Genomic DNA, 23,804 nt, shown 5'->3' with positions numbered 1-23,804 from the left:
CCAAGCTCCAGAGCAACCACTGCTCTTATTGTCTTCTCCAGTAACCATATGTGCTTCACACCCTGGAAAGGTAGGATCCTGCAGCCCACCAAAACACAAGGGCAAAATTACATCCTGCATCTCATGGCCATGGGTGCTTGCTCAAAGTAGAGAATTTGTTAGGCTTCAGCATGTGGCTGGGGCAGCCCTTCACTCTCCGTTGCCCTGCAAAGATAAGGGAAGGGAGTGGATGGCCTTTGCTCATCGCTCCCCCTCCTCCTCAAGGGGTGAAGGCTGCCATGTGTGAGTGAGGAGAGCCAGGGCCCCTCTGGCCTCCCCCCCTTCCCCCCGGCAGCCGTCACCTGTCCCAGCCTATCCTCCTCTCACGCGCATATATGGACACGGCAGGACAGCATCTTGTGACGCAGTGCTGCTAAAAACAGCCCCAGCTCCCTCCAGCCCTCGCTTGAACAATGTCCTCCAGCCAGAGCAACCCAGAGAGCCTCTGATCCCAGCACAGCCTTGGACTTATTTCAAGGGAAATTAACCTGGAAACCTCTCCACAAGGCCGTGGTCCCGAGCATATGCCCCTGGAAAAGCTAGGGATGAGCACCTCCCTGAGCTATAAGTCCTTCTCCAAAGAGCAACAAACTATGGACAACCTGGAGAAACAGCTGATCTGCCCCATCTGCTTGGAGATGTTCACCAAGCCCGTAGTCATCCTGCCCTGCCAGCACAACCTCTGTCGGAAATGCGCCAGTGACATCTTCCAGGTAGGTTTCTTCCCACAGAGACCTCTGCTTCCCAAGCAGCACAGGCTGGAATGAATGGGAAAGCAGGTTTTTTACATGTTTTGGTTGACTGATTTTAATAGTTGGTGAGATGAGAGGGGGGGAGTGATTTAAAGCCAAAGTTGATGTCCCCGGGGACCAGGGATGAGCTAACAGCAGGTGAAAGTGTCACCTGTTCGCTGCGGGGACATGGCCAAGTGTGAGCTGAGGGACTGGCCTCTCACCAGTAGTCACCAGATGCTTTTCCAGGGGTGGTGTGTTGGAGCTACCCCCTTATTGGGCATAGTGACAAATGGTTTCCTACCATTTGGTGCTTTTGGAAGAGATTTTCATGATTTTTCATGGCCTTACCCTCCTCTCCTTGTGCTACTTGGCAAGAACAGGCCTCCAACCCCTACCTGCCGACCAGGGGAGGTACAACTGTGGCGTCGGGAGGCCGTTTCCGCTGTCCCTCCTGCAGGCACGAGGTGGTCCTGGACCGACATGGTGTCTATGGGCTGCAGAGGAACCTGCTGGTGGAGAACATCATCGACATCTACAAGCAGGAGTCCACAAGGTAACGAGGGAACGTGTGTCCTTCAGAGGGGGTTTGACACAAAAGTAGACATGGCTTAGGGGGCTGACCCTTTGGTCTTTCCATTTGGCATGCATGAGGTTGATCTAGTTCTCTCTTGGAAGTGTGGAAAAGGATCATACTGCCATGCCTGCCTGTCTGTTTGCTGTGCAATGAAGTCAGCTCTCACTGAGCACAGAAAACTTACCCAAATAGGTGCTGAGCTTCCCTGAGCTTCCCTTGCAGCAGAACATCGGGCTTATTCACACAAGCAACACTTGCCAGTGCAAGCAAAGTCCTTGAGGTCAGCACAGCTACTCACACAAATAAGGGAAAAGTAGCTTATATTATTTATTGCAAAAACAGTTCAGACAATTCTTATTTGTCTTTAACCTGTGCATTCTCATACTAAAAAAGGGAAAGAATTTCAGATCTCGTTAGAAAATCCTGAGGGACAGACAGTGCAAACAAGGAGAAAACTGAAATTCACACAGAAGGTTGGCTGCATCATAATGTCAAATCAAAACTCAGTAATAGAAAGTCTCCATTCCTGTCAGCTTGGGATGTGAACTCATGAAATCAAGTCTTGTTTAGGAGTCCACAAAAGAAAAGGAATAACCAAAAATAATACGTATCAGAGCTGCGTGGCTATGCACAAGGATCAAGACCTCAGGGCAGAGGAATGGGTTAATCCTAAAAAGTAAGGTTACTCCTGAGTGGTAATTTCCTGCATTTGATGTGTAATGAATCCAGCAACAGAAAAATATTTTCTCATCTCTCTTTCCCTCAGAGGGGTTGGATGCATGATACCACTGTGGAGAACTTAGTAGGGGGGAAGGTAGGAGGGAGATGATTCTGTCTCTCTACTCTGCTCTTACGAGACCCCACCTGGAGTAGTGCATCCAGGACTGCGATCCTCAGCACAAGAAAGGCATGGACCTGCTGGAGTGAGTCCAGATGAGGGACCCAAAGACAATTAGAGGGCTAGAGCACCTCTCCTCTGAAGATAGGTTGAGAGAGTTGAGGTTGTACAACCTGGAAAAGAGAAGGCTCTGGGAAGACTTTAGAGCAGCCTTCCAATACCTAAAGGGGGCAGAGGAGGACAGTCACCAGTAGAGAGAATGTTTTGGAGTCTGTCGGTGGCTTTGGCTATTCTCAGCTGTTTGAATCCCTCCAAGGACTGTTGTAGCTGGGCATGGGTTGAACCTTCAAAGCGTTAGAGAGCACGAAGCTGGCTTAAAACTGTTCTTTCTGCTGCCCTTTGCGCTCAGTGCCAAGTGAAGGTCATCTACCCCTGTGTGTGTCATTGATACCCAAATATTATCTTAGTCAGGAAAATCTCAGAGGAAATTAATCAGAAAAGCTACGATGATGGACTTGGCCTTTGACCAAATAAGCTGGACATGTGTGGCCTCATGTCTTCCTTGGTTTTGCTTCATTTTTCACCTCACAGTTGTATTTAACTTTAAAAAAATAAAGAAATACAGCTCCTTTTCCCCATGTAGTTAATGAGCAATTGGAACAAAATTCAAACAGAAATGTAGGAATAGATTTAGTAGATTTGTTTAAAATTCCACAGAAATAAAACGTGTAATGAATAAAAAGGGAGAATAGAAAAAAAATATAAACACATATTTTCTTATATATTTGTCCAAATGGTTCATTTACTTTATCCATTAAGGTGCTTATTTAACCTTCATGTATGTCCTTAGAATGAAAGTTACTGTTAGGATTATGTAGCAGCAGCAATGCATAGCAGCATTATCTAAAGTATTTGGCCCTTCACAGGCCTCAGCTGCTTATCTCCCTCTGCCTAACATTCCTAGGGCTCCCCTGAGAGTGTGATAAGATGGCTTTACCCTGTGCTGTCCCACTGAAACCAAAAAGTCCAGGGAAATCAAGTCTTCTCCACTTCCCCCTTTTGTACCTGTCTCTTCCATACTGATGATTGGGGTCTGGCAGAGGTACATAGGAAGAAGGATGAGATGGGATCTTTGCCTCCTTGTTTATTCCCAAGACAACCCTTCCTCCTTAATGGTAGCACCCATGATTTTCAGACAAGAACCCCTTCCTCTTGAGTCCTCCTGTGGGTATAATTCACTACAGCTACATGTGCCAGAATAATGCCAGCTCCCAGCTGCATCAGCTTAGGAGACTGAGGGGAATTCATTGAGGTAACAAGCCTTTTCTCCTGCTTAGACAAAAATAGCTTATTTCAAAAGTTTTTTGGTGTTTGGAGTTTTTTGTGGGTTTGTTTGGAATTGGAATTTATATTTGAATTAGGGAATTTGTTTTTTTCTAAATAAAACTAGGGCAGGCACTGGGCTATGGGGTTGGGAGGGTCTGCCTGAGCCATCACATGCAGATCTACTGAGTATCACATCATATGGTCCTTTATCCCATTGCTCATCAGATTCCAGCTGATGGCAGCATAGCCTGTCGCCCAATTTAGAATGTATTAGCAACACAAGGGAAGAAATCTTCAAGCAGGTGGTGGCTCCTACAAAGCTTTAAAGGATGGCAAAGGACTGAACCCAGTGGAAATTGGGTTGGCTAAAAATTAAACCAATCTTTGAATGTCTGTAGGCCATTGGTCACCTGAACTATCTGAGGAACATCAGGATGCCTGCTGCTACCAGAAAAGAGTAGCAACAGGAGGCTGTGGCTTTTTGTAAAACCTGGCAGCCTCTAATGAGCTTGGCTGGCTGTTCCACATCAAAAGGTGCTGTGGGCTTTGTTACCAGTTGAATCCTGATCGGGGAGGGTCAAGCATTCCTTCTGCCTTGCACCTACCAGGGAGAACCCAAGGTACAGGCTGTCCCTGCAGCCCCATAGTGTGATGTCTTGGTACAGGAAGGGTTACAGCTATCTTAGGATCCTCAGTGAAAACACTATCAAAGTTGGATTCAGGACTACAGCAGGGACCTTTTTGGATCCTAAAGAAAGCACGCCTTCTAACTAAACAGTAGTTATGTTCTTAATTAAAGTGTGCTTCTTTACGTGCTCAGCAATTGTGCATTTCCTCACCAAATCACAGAGTCACAGAATAACTGGGATTGGAAGGGACCTCTCTCTGGAGGTCATCTGGTCCAAACAACCCCTGCTCAAGCCGGACCACCCAGCGCCGGTTGCCCAGGACCATATCCAGATGGCTTACGAGTATCTCCAAGGATGGAAACTCCACAATCTCTCTGAGAAACCTGTCTCAGTGCTCAGTCACTCTCACAGTAAAAAAGTGTTTCCTGATGTACAGAAGGAACAGTTTCAGTCTGTGTTTTAGTTTGTGTCCATTGCCTCTGGTTCTGGCACTGGGCACCATCAGAAAGAGCCTGATTCCATCCTCCTTACCCTCTGTTCAGGTATTTAGACACTCAAATGTGTTGGTAAGACCAAGGTCGTTGTTAAGATTCCTCTTAACCTTCTCTTATCCAGGCTGAAAGTTTCAGCTCTCTCAGCCTTTCCTCACAGGAATGCTGCTGTAGACCCCTGGTCATCTTCAGGGCCCTTTGCTGGACTCTCTCCAGTATGTCAATATCTCTCATATACTGGGGAGTCCAGAACTGGATGCAGCCAGTACTCCAGGTGTGGCCTTACCAGTCATTACTTACCTGAGAATCCTCCTCTCCATAAAACACACACAACACTCTGCACATTAATGTCCAAATCAAGTTTTAATGGAAAAGAATAAGCCTGTAGCAGTCAAACACAGGCTTTGCATCTCAAAGAGCGGAGTCTGAGAATGAGACCATAAAGCTATCAGGACATTTCAGAAACCTACCATTTCTTTGGTCACAATCACAGCTGTGGTGAAGCTTTTATCTTACTAAAGCCATACTGTAATTTTCCTATCAGCTACTCTTTAATCTCCTCTTTCAGAAGCAATCTCCATTTTAAACTTAGAGATTGTGTTTTGGCCTTTGCTACAGCATAGACCTAGAGGATCCCCTCTGAAATCACTGAAGAATGTTGTGCTAAAAATCTCTCCTTTTGCACAGCCTAAAGGAGACTAAATCTGTTTATTTCTAGTCTTCTGACACTGTCTTCAGGGCTCCACTAGTTCAGGGAGTTCTGCCAGGTTTCTTCCAGCTCTCTGCGGTACCTTTGAAGGTTGTCTGCTTCTGGCTGAACTTGCCTGACACTGTCACCTTTTTGCTCTGTGCAATGTGTCTTTCATGCAACTGGCACCACTCCAGTGTCCAATAAAATTCTAGTAGCTTCTGGCTCTGGTCTTGTAAATATTTGCAGGGAGAGACACTATTTCAGGCTTAATTAATCACTTTGGAATTCATTACATTGCCCTCACACATGGGCACTCCCACTGTGCACTATAATGTGAATATATTAGGGGCTGTTTGCAGTCATCTGCAAACAATGTAAAGCATTTTTTATGGAGAAGACACACCTCTTTTGACTAGCATTGAAATGATACTGGATTTGACAAAGTGCCTTATGTTAGTGGAAATCTGACCCAAATAATATAGGGGTCCTTCAGAAGTGTTCGACTTGTTTTATTCTGGTATATGGTGTTATATTTCAGATTACAGATATTCCTTATGATCCCTTCAAATCCCAGAGCCCTCTTGAATTACAAAAAAAAAAAAAGAATGTGTGAGACGTTTTCTTTTTGCTTTTTTTTTTTAAATGCATCTAACTGATCACATTCCATTCCCTTCAGAAGAGAAAAATCTGTACTTTATCATTAAAAAATAAATGCCATATTGACTCTACCAAGCTGTATGGAAAAACTCTACTGTAATATAGTATAAAATAATGCTTTTTCCATGCATTTTTAAGCTTTAATAGAGTACTGGTTGCCTCCTTGCTACACAGCTCTATAGAATGGCTTTAAAAAATGTTCCCATGTAATTCCACTGAATTCTGTAGTTTAGGAAAATATTTTCTATCTAACGATGGAAAGATATATTTATATGTTTATTGTTCCATTGTTATATTGTTATATTTATTGTTCCACTTGCTACATCTAATCATAGTTCCCCTTCTAAACAGTAGCAGAAGAGGATAATGGTTTATGCTGGAAATATTTAACATTGCCACAGTAGAAGTGTCCGCTTTTGGAAGCTTAAACACACTCTATCAATCTACTGACTCTGTCTTCTGGTGCCACATCGTCATACACTCATGTGCTTGACACAGATGTGCTCAGGGTGTTAAGCCTGAAGCATGGCTCAGAAAAGCACCACCCTGCCCACATGCACCAAACCAGAGGTCTCACTTGCACTGGGAACATCAGCCAAGTGGTTCATTTGAAGGAACCTGCAACTAAATTAGTTCCCAAAATAGCAGGTTGTGTAGACTTGTGTGTATACAGCTAAATCGTTTTGGGGAAGGGAAGATCAGGACGGAGCTATAATATTCCTGGCTTAGCATTCATGTGTAACCCAAGCTCTTTGTGATGGGTACAATTGACTATCCTACTATTAAATGGTTTGACACTGTATAAGCTAAACATGGGCCACAAAATTAATTCGTGTGACACCTTTTTTTGGTTGCTGGCCTATATTAAAGGCTTAAGGACCTAGTCCTGTCTGGTATTGACAGTCCTGACCAGTGTCTCACAAAGTTCATCAGCAGAGATGCAGAGTTGAGGGCCTAAAGGTTCATCAGTATCTACAACTCTTGCTTCAAACAAGTCCCCTTTGTAAGAGCTTTGCTGCATTAAGGCCAAGTGCCTTTTTGCATGATGAACCAGAAAGAAATTAGGTACATTTCATATTTCAGACAGTTGTTAGATAACATGCTAATTAAAATACATGAGTAGTCTGAAATGAGGCTTAGTGAGGTTGTTTAAATTATTAAATATGAGCAAGAGTTTTGTCACACTCTGAGTCTCATTCCTCATTCATATGGGAATCCCCATATGAAGTCATGTTGCTATATTGTCGTCACATCCTACTAGGTCAGGACTTAAGCTGTACCACTGTCTATTTAGTCGTACCATAGAGCAGGTTTAAGTCTATGCTGTGTATTCAAGTCAACTTTGGATGCTGCTATTCAAATGTACTGTATTTCATACTAATACCATAAGTGTTGTCATCAGAAACCCATGAGCACAAAGTTTGTTTTAAACTTGTTTTCTTTTGCAGACCTGAAAGGAAATGTGACCAGCCAATGTGTGAAGAGCACGAAGATGAGAGAATTAATATCTATTGTTTGAACTGTGAAATGCCCACCTGCTCCTTGTGCAAAGTCTTTGGTGCCCACAAAGACTGTCAAGTTGCTCCTCTCACAAATGTTTACCAGCAGCAGAAGGTAAATATCTTCAAGTATCTCATAGTCCTCCCAGCAACCATCGACAGGAGATCATTCCCATGGGCTTCCTGCGAGTTTACAAAAGGGTTTGGAGGTGCCTTAGCCACTCCTGTATGTGAGTGAAAGGCTCTTGTAAATCTGCAGGAACTGTTTGGAAACACAGAAAAATAAATTTAGGAGAGATCACACAGAAAGATATCAGATTGTCCCAATTTTTTTATTATAGTGACTAAATATTTTAGAGAGCAATTTGATGTGAAGCTGAGGATCTCTCTTTTGATGTTCCTAACACTTTTTTTCAGTGCTTTTAGATCAGACAAGTGAATGGTATTTCCAACACATGAACTGGAAAGAGAACAGACCATTTCAAATCAAGTAGTTATCAGGTACTTTTACATTTAAGCATTCCATTTTTAAGAAAAGTTAAGTGAAAAACCTCTTCCTGCAAGTGAATGCAGGAATATTCAATAGTTGGCAGCACAGGATGTACCTAACATCCTCTGCCCTTGCTGTCACCAGTAGAAGACTTGTTTATTTTTAATACAGTATTAATTTAAAACCTGACTCACTGGGTTATCCTCCTGAGATAAACAGCTCATTTTTCTGGAGGGCCCCAATGGGGCAAGCAATCAGACAGGCCAAGTTTGCAATCCCAGCCTCCAACTTTGTCACACAGATGCGTGTGTGTAGAAACTACAAATGAGAAGTCACTTCAGGAAAGTAGTTACAAACATCCTTTTCAATCAAAATAGGTAGGAGAAGGAGGAGAAGTTTCTTGGACTGAATCCATGCCCCCAGTCACTCCTTTTGCATGGAGATTTGCAAGCTGTAGTTTCGATACCAGAGTGCCTGTGAGAAGAGGCTGTCATGCCCAAGACGGGAGGGGTAACCTGGAGGCTGCAGGATGTGTGCTTCAAAGGATCCTTTACAAAGCTGTGGAGGCCACGTACACAGTTGTCTCTGTTACTACAGTGGTGTGCCAAGGGCCCTTTGTCCTCTCCAGCACTTTCCCCAAGTTCCCTAGGGACTAGTATCTCTGTCTCTCCTAAGGATACCTCACAGTCTTCTTCATACCCCCACTCATGTCATTTCCTTCCTCCACTCATTTCCCTTGCACCAGTGGCTCAGCCTCCACCTTCTTCTCCTCCTTTTCTCCTTCCCCTCTCACCACAGCCCTGACTCCATTGCTCACATGCCAACGACTCAGTAACAGCCTGGTCCCTCCAGGTCCATGGACTAGGTCTTCTCCTCTCCAAGGCCAAGTGCTACAATCCTCGTGGAAATACCACTGTGGTGTGACTAGACCCAGACACTGAAAAAAACAACTCCTTGAGAGACAAAGTCTTTTCTCTCTACAAACCCAATGAAATATTTTGGGTCTGTTAAAACAAGGCTTCAGACAAAAGTATCTAGAAGATTTTCTTAAAACAAAGTGCTTCCTCCTCTTCAATTTCTTCTGAAATAAAAGTTCCAAACCCCACAGTTTCTTCTCAATTAAAAGTTTAAAAATGTTAATTTTTTCATAGTGTGTTGGGAGAGGAAACAAATTTCAAAGTACGAGCAGGTATCTTGTGAGCACATAAAGCTCCAATTTTCCTCAGTTTTGGCGGAAAGACAAGCTAATACCCTGGTATGGCTTATTTGTCTCCTGCTCCCCAATGTTACATGTGCCACCATTAAGTGGGGCAGTATCTAACACCCTTCTGCTTGCTCTCCCCTTACTGCCTAGTCTGAACTGAGTGATGGCATTGCAGTCCTGGTGGGGAGCAATGACAGAGTGCAAGGAATAGTCACACAGCTGGAGGAGACCTGCAAGACAGTTGAGGTAGGTACCACCTCTTTAAATGCAGCTATTTCGGTGTGAAGTCCCACCTTTTAAACTTCTGGTAATGACCATGCTCTAACAGACCTCACTTTACCCAAATACATTCCCACATTGTGTCACTAAACCATTACTTGTGGCTTTGTACATTATCAAGATGTACTACCTCAACCAAAGGATACATCCTGCTCAGCACCTCTGACATTGGCCATGTGGTGGAGGATAAAGAGTAAGGCTGGATCATATCAGCACGTCTTGCTCAACATTCTTAGTGGAATAGGATATCACTGAAGTTAAAAGCAGATCCAGTAAAATGCCATCAACTCCCAGCTCATTTAACAGTTCTAGAGCCGTAAACGACCAGTATTAGTCTGAAGCCTGACTGGTCCTGTGAACAGAGCCTTATTCTATGCCAGAGAGTAGGCACAGCATGGCTCACAGGTATGTCTGAGTTCTGTATTGCTTTGCCTTCTGCACAGAAGTAGTGTTTTAATATACTTACATTGTCCTTTAAGGAGTCTTGTTTTATTGCTCACGGGACAGAACATTTTGGATTCTTACTGGATTTTCTGATAGAGTCCTCATTCTGAAAGAGCTGGAATTAGTTTTGTGTCATTCAAGAGCAGAAGTGGCTTTTATTTCCTCCAAGAGCTTTACATCAGCAAAGCAAACATAAATATCAACTGACCAGTTTGAGCACCACAGAACAATAGGCTGAAAGGAGCTCATATGAATTGATTTTGTGGTCAGTTTGATGAAGCATCTAGTGAAGGAGCCACATCCCTCTCAGCCCAATTAGAATTATATTGACCCTTCAGAGCTGGAGCAGAAAAGGGAAATGGTAGAGAAAAAGAAGTTAATCCAAAATGTATAGATTCTAATTGGTAAGAAAAATTGATTACACAACCTATGTACACAATCACCCAAGGCTCCTGTTTCCTCAGAGTAAGGAAGAACAAAAATTGTCCAAGTTTGGTTTAAAGAACATAAAACCATTAGCCCAAGTAAATGATAGAGCATGTTAGTGGCAGTCAAAACTTTGTAGTCAGGAAGGATTCACACTGCAAGGATGAAACTGGCTGCTATCAGGACTTTGCAGACAGAAACAAGCCTTTCAAGTAGGTTAACTGCAGAAATTTGAATGATACAAAAGCAAAAGCTTGCACTCATTTAAGCTGAACTAGCTGAACCAGAAACAAAGCTTCAAACACCTAGTATGAAGTATGGAGAAAATATTGTGCTAAAAATACCTTAAGAAACACAACAGTGTCTGGAACTAGCTTCCTCAGAGTCATCCACTAGTTTAAAGTCTAACCTTTAAAGTGAAACCCTAAAGAAAGTGCAGCCATTTTACCTCCAGATGTTTTAGCAGGTTTTTCACCTTCAAAGCCAAAGATTGCACAAAATAGGTCTCAGAGTTTACCTTGGCACTTCCATGTTATATTTCAAGCAAATCACATTTCCTGCCATACAAGAGCTTTGTCTGAATTGACATCAGTTTGTCCTTGAAGATAAAAAGCTACAGCTGGAACCGAGAAATGTTCACACACAGAAATAATGCTTACAATCCAGGATTGTCTCTTCTCTCTGCTTAACACTTGGCAGAGAGCAATAAATATCTTCTTTAGCAGAATATACATGATCATTTTCTTTTTAGATGGAGTAAGTAATAGCCTATAGTTCTATATTTAGCTATTACTCTTATCCAAACCTAAAAAACCAGAAAAACAAGCAAACCAAAAAGTTGATCAATGCTTGTATAGCTTTTAACTGATTGAAAGGTTGACCAAATCCATATATTATGCTGAAAATTGAGAAAGGAATATAAAATTCTAAAAGCTGGAAAACTGTAATAAATAATTAAGTACTGTTTAGCCCTGTAAATGATATGAGTAAAATAAAGAAGGAAAAATTACAGTGTTTCTTTCAAATGCTAATAGCATAGGCCAGTCAGCAGAGATCCTTTGGAACAAGCAGTGAGACTCATGCTCAGTAGCAAGGACTCCTTTCTTTCTGCTGTAGCTGTGCTTTAAAAAAGCATAAAGACTGGGAACTTTTTAGAATGTAAAGTCATGTATTTGTTAACCTTCTTCATTACACAGAATCTGATTAGGGTAATTCCGTCATGCAGAGACTTTGTATGGGAACATTTTATGCAGAAAGATAATATTTCAGAAATATTTCAGCATTTGCAGTTAAGAATCTGCTTTGCACTCTCACTCTGGAGATTCACAACTCTATAATATCTGCTGGCAGTAAATATTATATATTAGAGCTTAGAGATAGGAAGGATCTCTCAGAGCACCCTGCTATCGCTTGCTCTTCTTCCTCTAACCCTTGTCCTGTGTCAAATGACAAAGATAGCATACACCTGTCTTGAAATCAAGGTTGTTTTACAAGTGATCTGAATGACATTTCACAAGGAGAAAGCTAGGAGAGAGTGAAAGAAGAGAAGAAAATTATTTGAGGTCAAAACAATAGAATGACACCTAGGAACCATGACTCACTTGGCTTGAAAACTTCCTTAACCCCACCCTATAATTACATTAATCAGGAATTTCTGGAAAGTGGTAAGAACCTCCAGAAGGGCAGGAAAAGCCTGCACCCCCTGCAAGGAATTTTAAATTGGGAGTGCCTGTTTAGCCTAGCCTTTCTCATTGGGAAGCAGAGGTGGATACTTGGTTCAATGCAACAGGATGTTTATTCACTCCCCATGCCCCTAAATCTAGACAGTGATTTTTGGCCAAATGTACATCCTCCAAAGTCTTTCTTCTTTGAACAATACAGAGCAGATTGTCACCACTCATAGGAATGAGCTCTGACTGAAAGGCAAGAACAAAGTGGGATTCTATCTGGCTAAGTGCTATGAATAATCAGTCTTATCACTTCCAAAAGGACTGTGGGACTGTTAATAATCCTGTGCTGCCAGGATCTCAGCATTATGCCCCAAGGGACAAAGATGAGGAATTGATTCAGCCTCAGTTCCTAGAAAAGAGATTTAAATAATCACCACCATTCACAACCAGGTATAACCACAATAAGGTTATGCCCTGGGGCACAGAGGTTTCTCAAGTACTTCGGTTTGGTAGACTTCAGACGTTATACATAACCTGTCTCCCATTTCCTCCCTATAAATCCTCCCTTACAAGTGCAGTTTGTGCCCTTTAGAGAGTGCTCAATGTAGCAGTCATCAAACCCATCCTCCTTACTCGTGAAATATGCTGTTGTCTGGTTGGAAGGACAATAAAAATGTCTCAAAAAACGATGTGAAAATCGGTGCCTGAACTTAGGGTTGGAACCTGATTCCTCTTTCTTTTCTTTGTGTTTCTGTCACACACCATTTTCTTCACAGAACTTCTACTCCTTTCAGTGCACAGTAAATGGAATATAACGGACTCCTATTACCCAAATAGAGTCTTAGAGAGCATATGTGAGAATCAAGCCCAGCCACAATTGTTCCAGGCACTCAGAAGAGAAATAAAATTCTCCAGAGCTGATCTGAGATGACCACTCCTTTTAAAACCATTCTGTTCACATAAAGGAACCCACTTCTAATATGGTGGGGGCTTTTACTTTTTCTGCAGACTTTGATGTATCACTGCAGACATCACAAATACCTTTTACACTTTTTAGCAGACTGACAAGTTATACAATAACCTGTTTGGGGGCTTTCAGTGGCTTGAAATTCAGAGTCTGAGAACAGTTTTTGAACTTTTGTTCCAATAGCTTGGACTTTGAAAATTATAAAAGTCTCTGGGGTCATTCAGAATCCTTTGCACTGTTCAGAAAGAGGAATTTCTTTGATGAAAATGCTTCCAAGTAACTATAAAAATAGAAACTCTTTTAAGAACATAACATGTTTAACATAAACCAAATGATTCACAGGAATGCTGCAGACGACAAAAAGAACAGCTGTGTGAAAAATTTGATTATCTATACTCTGTATTGGAAGAAAGGAAAAATGAGATGACACAAATAATCACTAGAACCCAAGAGGAGAAACTGGAACACGTCCGCTCCCTGATGAAGAAGTATGCGGATCATTTGGAAGCTGTGTCAAAACTGGTTGAATCAGGAATCCAGTTCATGGAAGAACCAGAAATGGCCGTGTTTTTGCAGGTATAAAGTCTGCAAATAGAGATACAACAAGAATGATAGGTTTATTGATACACTATTTAAGCATTTCTCAATTTTAGGCCCATTCAGAGTTTGGTTATCTTTAAGTGAACATTTATACAAACTCATTTTGTAAACATTTGAATCAGCTCAGACAAACGTCTAGTCTTCTTGTGAAAAGTATCCAAATCTAGAACATGCGTATTTGCTATTTGCACCAAAATACACTGTCTCGCAAATGAATTTCTGGTCCCAAAGAAGAAACAGGAATTTAAACATTTTCCAACAAATCTTTATTTTCCCATCAATATCATGGTGGGACAGTATGTTCATTTGCACATGAATTTCTGTGAATTATCGGTTTCATTTGCATATTGACGAAGTGATTAATGTTTCAAGAACTAAATATTTATGGTTTAAGTTACATTTTTATACCTTCGTTTAACTTTTTTCTTCTGTTTTCTTACTATAAACTTAGGAGAGATGAGTAGGAAACTGCTAGCAACCTGTCCACTAAATTAATTGCTGTAGAATTTCTGTCTTGCAAGTTTACAGTTCCTCTATATTAGAAGCTGGAAGGGTGTCTTCTACAAACCAAAACAAACAAAAACTCCAAACAAACATAAAAAAAAAAAAAACCCAAAACAAACCAACCCAAGCTCCGCTTCTTTTTGTCAAAGAATTGCCTTTGAAGAGTACAATAACCCTTCAAGACAAATAGAATTTTGTCTCTCCAGATGTATGTCCTTATGGTTAGTCAAAGATACAGTTACTGTGACTAAAGATGGTAATGGAACAATTGCTTTTCACCTCAAGCGCAACAAAAAAAGAGGAAAAGTATTTCCATTTTGTTTCTTTTTAACAATTGTACGTATTTCCCATGATATTCAGATTTTAATTAAAAAGTCTTCAACTAACTAAAAGGTTTACTCAGCTGTATAGTAACTACCATCCAAATTTGATTTCGTTCATAGATGTCATGGCTGTCATTAAGGAGATCTGTATTAGTGCATTTAGAAGCAGCCAGTGTAAGAATTAGATCTCAATGCATAAAGTCTCTGAAAAAATGGAACCATTTAAGAAGTCAGTTATTTCCTTTTTGTTTTCACAGAATGCCAAAACATTGCTACAAAAGTAAGTATTTAAACTTTAGACTCTTATTCTTTATAATCAATTACAAATTATAAATTTATCTTCAAATCCAAATGGCAATAACCAATTTCTCTGTTTTAGAATTACTGAAGCTTCTAAAGGATTTCAAATGGAAAAAATAGAGGATGGGTATGAAATTATGAACCAATTCACGGTGAACCTCAGTAGAGAAGAAAAGATAATACGAGAAATTGATTTTGACAGAGGTATGTCATTTATTTCACCAAAATTGTTTTCTTAAATTGCAGCTGTGTGTGATTATACAATGATACAGAGTAGAAAACCTTGAATTGGATATTTCTCTCCATCCTGAAATGTAACCAGAGCATTTTGTATCAATTGTGATCAGGAGCAAAAATCCATCACGGTTAAAAAAAAAACCCAAAACATAACCTGTTGGCACCATTAATGTTATCTTGGCACAAAGGCAATGGTATGACCAAGTTTGACAGTCTGGCTTTAGGGATGTTGGTATCCCAAACCTCCAGTCATGTGTTGCAAAGCACTGGCCTGGTAAATGTTTATGATGACAGGTTTGATGGTGTTTAAAACAAACATATACCTAGAATTGGAAGAGGGGCTTTTTTCTTGGCAGAGTGTGCCACATCCTGGGTATCCTCTCCCCAGAAAGTGCAGGGCCATGCTGCACATCCCTCATGAGGATAACTGCATTGGCAGAAGTTTCTGTACTCCTTCACATGGAAAGGGTCAGCTTTAGGTTTTAACCAACAGGTGTGTTCAGTTTCTTCCCTTCCACAAAGCACCTGCTGGCAGCCTTATGGCAGTGCCCAGTCCAGGTGGAAGCAGGCTCCTCACCAATACCTTCTCTGCCAGGCAGCAGATTATCAGTGGCTTTGCAATGCAATTGCAAGTGGCTTTTTAATTACACAGAAACTGCAGCCACCTTCACATGGTGCTCAACCCTGTCTTTTTACACATGTCCTATCAGAGGAGGAGAGAGAAGAAGAGGAGGGCACAGAGGATGGTGAAGGTTTGGATGAAGTCCACACAGAGTCATCTGGAGAGGAGGGAGAGGAGGAAGAGGTGGAGGAGGAAGAGGCTGAGAGAGCATCACAGACACCTCAGCAAGACCCTAAGCTGCAGACTGCAGCAGGAGAGCCCCTGGCTGAACCCACTCCAGTGTCACTACCTGCTGCCCCAGCTGGTCAGGTGAGTGTCTTTGCTTCCCTGCCAGCTATGCTGAGTGTGCATGGTAGAGCAAGAAAATGCTCCCCTGTGGCCTGTAGGCACCGTAGGTCAGGAGCAGGGCTAAGGGAATCAATGCACTGGAGAGCAAAATTGTTTATTGCCCTTTTACACATATATGCAGCTTTACCCTGTCCTCTCGACCTGCATATATATATATCACTTGATAGGCAAAAAATTAGCTGCTAGATAAATTAAGATATATATGGGATACATAAGTTATAAATAAAAGTGATTCCATTTGGGAGTTAAGTGCGTTACAATGGACATTCTGCTGTGGTTTAACTCAGACTAACTGTTGTAAATGGGACAATTGTTAAAATATTTATACTAAGAGAATTTGGCATTCCCCCTGGATTTAGTGAGCTTTCCACCATCAATTTTTAGATGGTGGAAATCTAAATCTCTAATCTGTTTTCTGTGAATGGTGTTTGCTGCCTTCTGCTCTGGACATCTTAGGTATATGTCTAGGTGGATGCAGGAATATCATACACCAAAGAGGAGTATCATACACCTCTTACAATCTAGCAGCAAACAGGCTCAGGGTGTGAATATTTTAGGCCAGCACTTTTTCTTAGGGAATGTGATTAGAATAAGAGCATAATTGCCACATATTCTAAAATATCTACATTATAAATATACTTAATGTATTACTTTAGCTTGCCTTGCATACAATTAATTGCAAATTCTCCTCTTATGCAATTCACCCAGTGAAGTTGCTGAGTGATAAAGGCTGCTCTGAAGATATTCGAGGAGGCCAACATGAAATCAAGAAAACACATAAAGGATCTTTGATTGTAGCAAACCTCCCACATAAAATATGGGAAAACAAATACTATAGATTCATTCTCGCTTTGATCTAAAAACATGTGTGTGTTTTCACCAGTTGTGTGAAGACGCTCTTAAATGAGGTTTTATTGATTTAACCAAAATTTGTCTTTTCAGGATTTGCACTGTCTTAACTAAACCTATGTTCCTAAACTGATGTAGGGTTTTATGCAAACAAGAACCAGACATAAGAAATTCTGCCCAATAACATGAATTCTCTCACTTCTAAATGCTAAAGGCTAAAATGAGAAAGGTACAGTATGCTGCTCTAGCAATTGTAAAGTGCCATTAGGAGATGGTCAGGTGTGGAATCAGACATGGCATGTAGGTGTTACGATGTGAGAGATACCTGTATTTCAGCTTTTGCCCTCTGGTGTAAGAAAAGCAAAGCAGAAATGCTGTGGGGACAGCAGGTAGCACGTGTGGGAACCCCAAGAACTTGATGCATGTAGAGAGGTGCAGTTCAGATGGCTGTTCCTCTTCCTGGCAGAGCAACTGTGCTCGGCTTATAGCATTGATGGCAAGGCTGGTGGGCAAATGTTTCTCTCCAGTGTCTTTGTATTCACCTTATTCTGACTGCTCCTATCATACTCATTGGTAAAGGTGTTGTTCTTAACTCAAAACCCAACAGGCCATTGGAAAGTACCTACACCAGCCATGAATGGCTGGTATGGGTTTATGAGGTTCTTATGCAGACTTTCCTGTGTTTTTAGAATTGAATTGGGCATTTATCTTAATTAAGGAACTTCTTTTTCACTCTATTCTCAATCAGCACCCCCCTCCCAGCTAGTTCTACCCTCCTGTTCTATTTTTCTAATTTATTTTCTTTCCTTATCTGTGTTATTCAAGTGATAGTTGCTTTTGCTTTGCATTTTGATTGCAATGCTTTCAGACCATATATTAGAACAAATCTATGCCTTACAGTGATACGTAACAAACACAACACACAGAACAATTTGACTGCAGCTGGAAAGGTAACATGGTGCACTCTGCTTGTTCTTCTCTTTATCTGTCCTGATTAAGGATGTGGTTGTGACACCAGGTGGTTCTCAGCAGACCCCAGAATCTGATACTCAAATGCCAGCCACAGCAGAAACCACGGATCCCTTGTTTTACCCTAGCTGGTATAAGTCTCAGTCACGGCAACCAAGCAGTCCAAACTCAACCCCGGTGAGTGGGCTGGGGAAAGTAGGGAGTCCTGTTTCTCTGGAAACAAGTGCAAAGAAGTCAGAAGCCCCAACAGCAGCAACAAAAGAGGAGAGTGCACCAGGGAGTAGTAAGGAAAGTAATGCCACTGCAGCAACATCCAAGGTCAGTGCTTCCAATGTCACCTCGGAGGGCTGTGACACGCAGCAAGGCTGGAACAGCAATTGTTAAGGAAAATGTGGCTTCATTTTCCTCTGCATGCTAAAGAATGAGAATAATTTAAAAAACACGTGAACAGTATAAACTGTCATTCCAGCAAGTCTGCTGGATTTGTAGATGGTTTCAATATGCGACAGGCTGACTCTTGAGCTTCAGAGCAGCATGCTGATGGTTGCTTGTGCTTAACTGCCAGTGCACCTCACTCGTGGGAGCTGTTATCCAAGCTGCTCACACACAGTGACTCAGGAGCTGTTGGAGAGGCTGACGAAACCTCTGTGCATCAGATATTTGCATGTGTTGGTAGCCAAGAAATCCTGTGCATGAGATTACTCCTGTCACCTGTTGAAAGCCTGTGCACATGCCATCCTACAGTGGCTGGTTGAGCAGCTATGGCCTGGCTTTGCCTTCCGTAGCTCTGTGGCTGCACCTGAAGTGCACGGCTTCCCCATGTAAACACGAAGCTATGCAGACACTCAGAACCTCCTTGTGTGTTTGATTGCCTCTCAATAAGCAGTGTGATTTCCTGGGTTCAGACGTGTGTCTCCAAGGATTTTTGAGACCTGAATAAGGGAGATCATGAAGATAATACATCCAAGTTCAATGTTAGACTGCCAGAAGCAGGATGGGATAACAGAGACTGATGTGTGGAGTACAGCAGGAGGTTTTCCTTAAAATTACAATGTTAGAGTTGGTATGACCTGAATTTGAATATTCCTCCTTCTGCACCTGTATACAAATTCCACATGGGCCAAAGATACAGGCAACAGAACTGAGGGAGCTGTGCAAGAATTTGCGGATTTGCACAGTACACCAGCTCCTGCTCCAGTGCCTGGTTACCAGCCCATGAGCAGCACTCTCTAAATCAAACCATCCCCATTTACAGGCTCATGCTGCATGTTCTAACAAAGCAGCTACCTATATGTGTGCAACAAGAGATTATGTATGTGTGCGAGAAAGCACAAGTGAGTAGTATTTCATGCTGTTTCCTTTAAAGTTGGAGTTGACTATATAGCATACATAAGCAGGCCTACCATATTAAACAATCATGTGCAAGGCAAAAAGTTAGGAGGAGTTCACAGAGATGTGATAAAAGAGGCTGGATACCTCTAATTTGCTTGCTATCACTGGACATCTTCTAGCTAGAGGTTTCAGTCAGTGACACTTGAATTTAGAGGCTGAAGGATTCTCACTGACTTCGCTCACTTTCTTAACAAAAGCACCATTTGGCCACCAAATTTCAGTAGCTATTTTTCAAGTCAGGGTTTGATTTGAGAATATTTGAGTGGAATTTGTATGAAGAAGAAACCACTTTAAAATTCTCAAATCTGCTATAACCTTATCTTCTTAAGTATATTCCAAATGAACTAGCAAAAGCAGGTAAATCTACAGTGAAATTTATTGCTGCTGTTCCTTCCTATCAGTTCCACTGATGACCAGGCAGCCAATCCTCACCATGGGCAGGTGAAATCTGTACTAGATTAATTTCCTGGAAGTTTGCTTGACTGTGATCTGCTTCCCTCGGTCCTAACTTACAGCAAGCAAAGGAACAACACTTGCATTTGGTGTGGGTAGCTGTCTGGAAAACAGCAGTAGTCTGGTACCTGGTTCTCCTCATTGTTGTGTACCAAGAGTGAAAACAGGCACATGGGAAAGATATCAGTTCCCATTGGCATGTGAGTTTGGGGGTGCTGCGTTTTGATATCTTCCCAGACCATACATGACCCTGACATTTTGGGAGGAGGAGGATGTCGAGAAGAGTAGTGCATGGTTCTGGTGATGTGAGGAGGAAGGACACAGGGGAAAGAGCTGAGAATGGGGTTACCCCTGGGCTGGAGACAAAAGAAAGGATAGGAAAGCTCAGGAAGCAGAAAGGTGCAAAGTGTGCTCGAGAATAGAAAAACCAGAGTGACCAAGTGATGGTGATGCTGTGAAATGATGGTGTGGTCAGATTTATGGATCTGAACTGAGAAGTGTCTATGTCATGAAGAAAATGGCTGCTGTTTTGTAGCAGTGATAATTTTTAAGTAAGTGAACTTCATATTTTTCCTGCATGTGATTTTACACAACCCACTTGAAATGCTGTATTCCTTTATTTTCCTTAAACTCCCAGATGATGTTCTCCACTGTTTTTACTCCTTTCCTCCAATTGGGTATATAATGGAAAAGTGCTGTGGAAACAGAGCTTATTCACTGAACCTAGTGATAATGACTAGTTTGTATCATGACAACACTGGTGAAGCGCTCTTCTTATTTTCTCACAGGAGTTAGCATTCTGCATAACACTTTTGGCATTTCTTATCATACTACATCATCTTTGGAATCTGATTCAATACATTTGTACTTTCATGGGTAGGAAATATTTCATTTTACCATTAACTAACAGTTCAAATAGTGTATCTGATGACGTTCTTACATGGCTTTAAAGGATTTTTCCCTTTCTTACCATCCAAAAAACATCGTGCTAGTTCACAATACAAACTGCCTAAAACATTTCTTCCTCGCTCCTTTAAAATGCCACCCTTCAGCTTACTCCTGCATGGTTAAACACTGCATCTCCCTGATTCACAATAAGAAAAGAGACATTTACACCCTCAGATATATGGGCTTATATTTCAGTTGCTGTTCAGATGATCAGCAGGATGGAGAAACTGTTGGTTGACAGATGTGAAGAGCACCAACCTTGTTCGGTCCAATAGGGGAGGAAGAGCTAGAGATTAATGGTTGTCATCAGAGAGGTAAAGGTCAGGAAAAACAAATCCACTGAATAATCCTGCTGCCAGGATTCCCACTGCAAGCAAATCACCGATGCTACATCAGGGGGCGGCTCAAGCCCTGGTCTCCAGACATCCCCATGGAGAGAGTGGAGAGTGCCCCCTCACACCCCATCTCACACAGCACACCCCACATCCCCTTCAGGTCCCTTTTTCAGCAAAGGCTTTCAAAGCTCTCTCTGCATGGAGTATTAATCACAGCCCTGAAATGGAGGCCCATATATTTGCAAGGATCCCAACCCATTTAGACAAAGGCTTTTTTTTTCCTTAGGTTACATTACACAAAGAGCTGAAATAGCTGCAAGATCGAGGACTAAGAATTTCACTACCGAGTGAAGTTGTCCCAAAGGCAAATTTAAATTACATTTAAATGTAATTTAAACCTTAATTATTCCATAACATTGCTTCTGGAGTAGCCCCTTTTTCTGGTAGATGCTGTCTGTCCAAATTCACACCCCTCTTAGGTAAGGCATATGAATGCATTCATTTCCAAAGTGATATGAATGATGTGCAGAGAATTCTGTGTTACCTTTGGGGCATTTAATCTTATTTACTGAAGGCCGAAGACCTCTGACAGAAACAAGAGTAGTTACCTGTGGGCATTTGCTCTAATGACAGACAGATTCAATTATTATCTATTCTTCAACACAAAAATGCTTGGTGTTCCCTGCTCCCTTTCTGCACTGTGTTCTAAGCACTGAACATGATATGGTTTATCTATGAAAATTGATTATTATTCAGCTTTTATGTGCAGAATTTCCAGCACTATGACTGAAAAATATATCTCTCTGTAAAAAAAAAAAAAAAAGGGAGAGTGGAGAAGCTATCACCTACACTTTAGTTGCATAAGTTACGCAAAAAGATGCACTGTCTGGCAGTAATTTGAATTTGAAAAGCATCAGACACTGTGAATCTCAATTAAATTTATGGATCATAGTTTAATTTTCATTTATTTGTGTTTGGTTTTGAAAATTTGTTGTAATATTACAAGAGAACATAGAGCTTGTTTGTACTCCTGGGAAATCAGGCATGCGAATAGCATCATGCTCTTTCTTCCTCCTCTTTCTTTTTTTAATTCAAAATACCTTTTGAAATTAAAAATAGATAAATGCGGAAAGCTCTCATTTCTACCATTGAGACCTCTTCCTATGTGGTCTCCAGTGGCATCTTTATGATTTATTTAACAATGAAATAGAAAGGAGGTGAAGGGAAAAGGCATTTTGGTCTCAGATTCTATTTACATAAAAATTATTTTCTTGTCCATGTATAGTGAGGTGGCTGTTTAGACAGCTTATGTATCTTTATCTTTCATGTGAGAGATCAGGTCACAGCCCTTGTTCCTTTGTGTAATAAGCCCCTGAAAGTCAAACAACAAAATTACTTTGAATAACTGTAATAATAATTTATAGTTATAATATAAATCTGCATGATTGTCATCATAAGACCAGCATATAATTTATTTTCAACCTATTTTAGTAGAATACACAGGAGGGATTTCCTTTTTTTTCAGCAGCAAAGAGAGATCAGCCCCCCTATTAAATTCCCAACATTCACTTTATTTATCGGCTGTTTCTCTAAGAAGTTATATTGATGCATCTATAAATTTCCCCCAGGGTACAGGAGGCTATATCAGCAGGGATAAGGCAACAGGAGTTGTGGCTCACAGGTGTACAGATTGTTTGTCTAAGAAGGGACAGAAGGAGATGATTCAGCATAAATAAAATAGATAACTCCGCACTAGAGAGCCACATCCTGCTTCAGGGAGTGCCTAAGTCAGAAGTGTAGTCACCACGGGCTACTCCTGCTGTGACAGAGAGTGAGAGGCATCTCCAGTAAGGAAGAGTTCACCAACTGCTGCTGGCTCACACTTGGCACCTCTTCAATCTGCCTGCTGAGTGTGAGGTGACATTGTTCCTAATCAGGTGCCTCTGCTCAGTGTCTGAAGTTGGGGGGGGTCTGAGCCCCTGCAAGTGACAACCAGGAACAAATGATTAAAACACAGGGAGCAGGAATAGCATCAATAAACTGCCTTGCCACATTACACTTACGGGGTGTAATGTATTAGTGGAGGGTGATATAGACAATATGAAGCAGCCCTTTCCAACATGCGAGAAACAGATCTCGGAGTCCTGCAGTTTTTCCTAATCATAATTTGTAGGCAACATCTCTCATGTAATAATGCCATATAAATTTGTAAATTTGTGAGAGCTTATGAAAGATTTGTGTTCACCTGGGTCTATGGTTACCCAGTTAATTTCACCTAAGATGAAGTTCTGGATGCTGTATTCTGTTGCTCAGACTCCCCATAAGAAAAGTGGCTGCATGTGGCTCCAAAGGACTCCAGAGCATACATTTAGTTTGAAAGGAAATACAAGTTAATCATCCACAAACAGTAGTCAGACCTAATTTCCCTTTTCAGCCAGTAAGTACAGTGCTTTAATTCCATGAGGATATAAAATATAATCAGGACTGAACTGTTTGGGAGGAGAAATACTAATGTAGTGGCCTATGTTAATCTTGTTTCATTAGTTTTAAAATTTCCTATTACTTGCATGCAACCTTATGCCATCTGCCAGAATTACCATAAGGACAGTCCACTCAGTATTCATGTACTGTAGTTCTCTTTGTGCCGCTGCTGAATACTTTAATTTCAGCTGGTGATCCTTCAAATTTTTTTCCATGAGACAGCTTTAAATCACATGTCAGACAGGTCACTATTTAGCTAAGTTTTAGCCGATTGGTTGTCATGTCAATATGCAGACAATACAGACAAGATGATTTAAAACCAAAATAAGGCCAAGAGATCACACTGTGCTCTTTGCCTATGTACCACTGCTTTTCCATCACAATATAAAAGATATGGTCCCACATTTTAGCACAGTACTGCACTGGAATGGTTGCACAAGCATGGCAGCAGTACACAAATAATAATTTCCTTTCTCTTCACCAAA

General features: G+C 41.4%; 1 protein-coding gene across 2 annotated transcripts in view; it reads left to right on the top strand.

The window, feature by feature from the left end:
• The first annotated feature begins 457 nt into the window (after nucleotides 1-457).
• TRIM55 (tripartite motif containing 55) overlaps nucleotides 458-23,804 on the top strand; it is a 33,082-nt gene continuing 9,735 nt past the window's right edge. Inside the window, exons 1-9 of one of the 2 annotated variants that reach the window (XM_032696690.1) lie at nucleotides 458-752; nucleotides 1,154-1,326; nucleotides 7,428-7,593; nucleotides 9,323-9,418; nucleotides 13,301-13,534; nucleotides 14,643-14,665; nucleotides 14,765-14,889; nucleotides 15,633-15,853; nucleotides 17,741-18,028. In XM_032696690.1, coding sequence (XP_032552581.1) covers nucleotides 564-752; nucleotides 1,154-1,326; nucleotides 7,428-7,593; nucleotides 9,323-9,418; nucleotides 13,301-13,534; nucleotides 14,643-14,665; nucleotides 14,765-14,889; nucleotides 15,633-15,853; nucleotides 17,741-18,028 — 1,515 coding nt within the window. In that variant the 5' untranslated portion in view covers nucleotides 458-563. The remainder of the gene's footprint in view (nucleotides 753-1,153; nucleotides 1,327-7,427; nucleotides 7,594-9,322; nucleotides 9,419-13,300; nucleotides 13,535-14,642; nucleotides 14,666-14,764; nucleotides 14,890-15,632; nucleotides 15,854-17,740; nucleotides 18,029-23,804) is intronic. The other variant, XM_032696699.1, reaches the window with a different exon arrangement.

Source organism: Chiroxiphia lanceolata, chromosome 1 (genome assembly GCF_009829145.1).
Source record: "Chiroxiphia lanceolata isolate bChiLan1 chromosome 1, bChiLan1.pri, whole genome shotgun sequence".
NCBI lineage: Eukaryota > Metazoa > Chordata > Aves > Passeriformes > Pipridae > Chiroxiphia > Chiroxiphia lanceolata.
The sequence above is the reverse complement of the archived record's forward strand: the minus strand, read 5'-3'. Positions and strand labels throughout refer to the sequence as shown.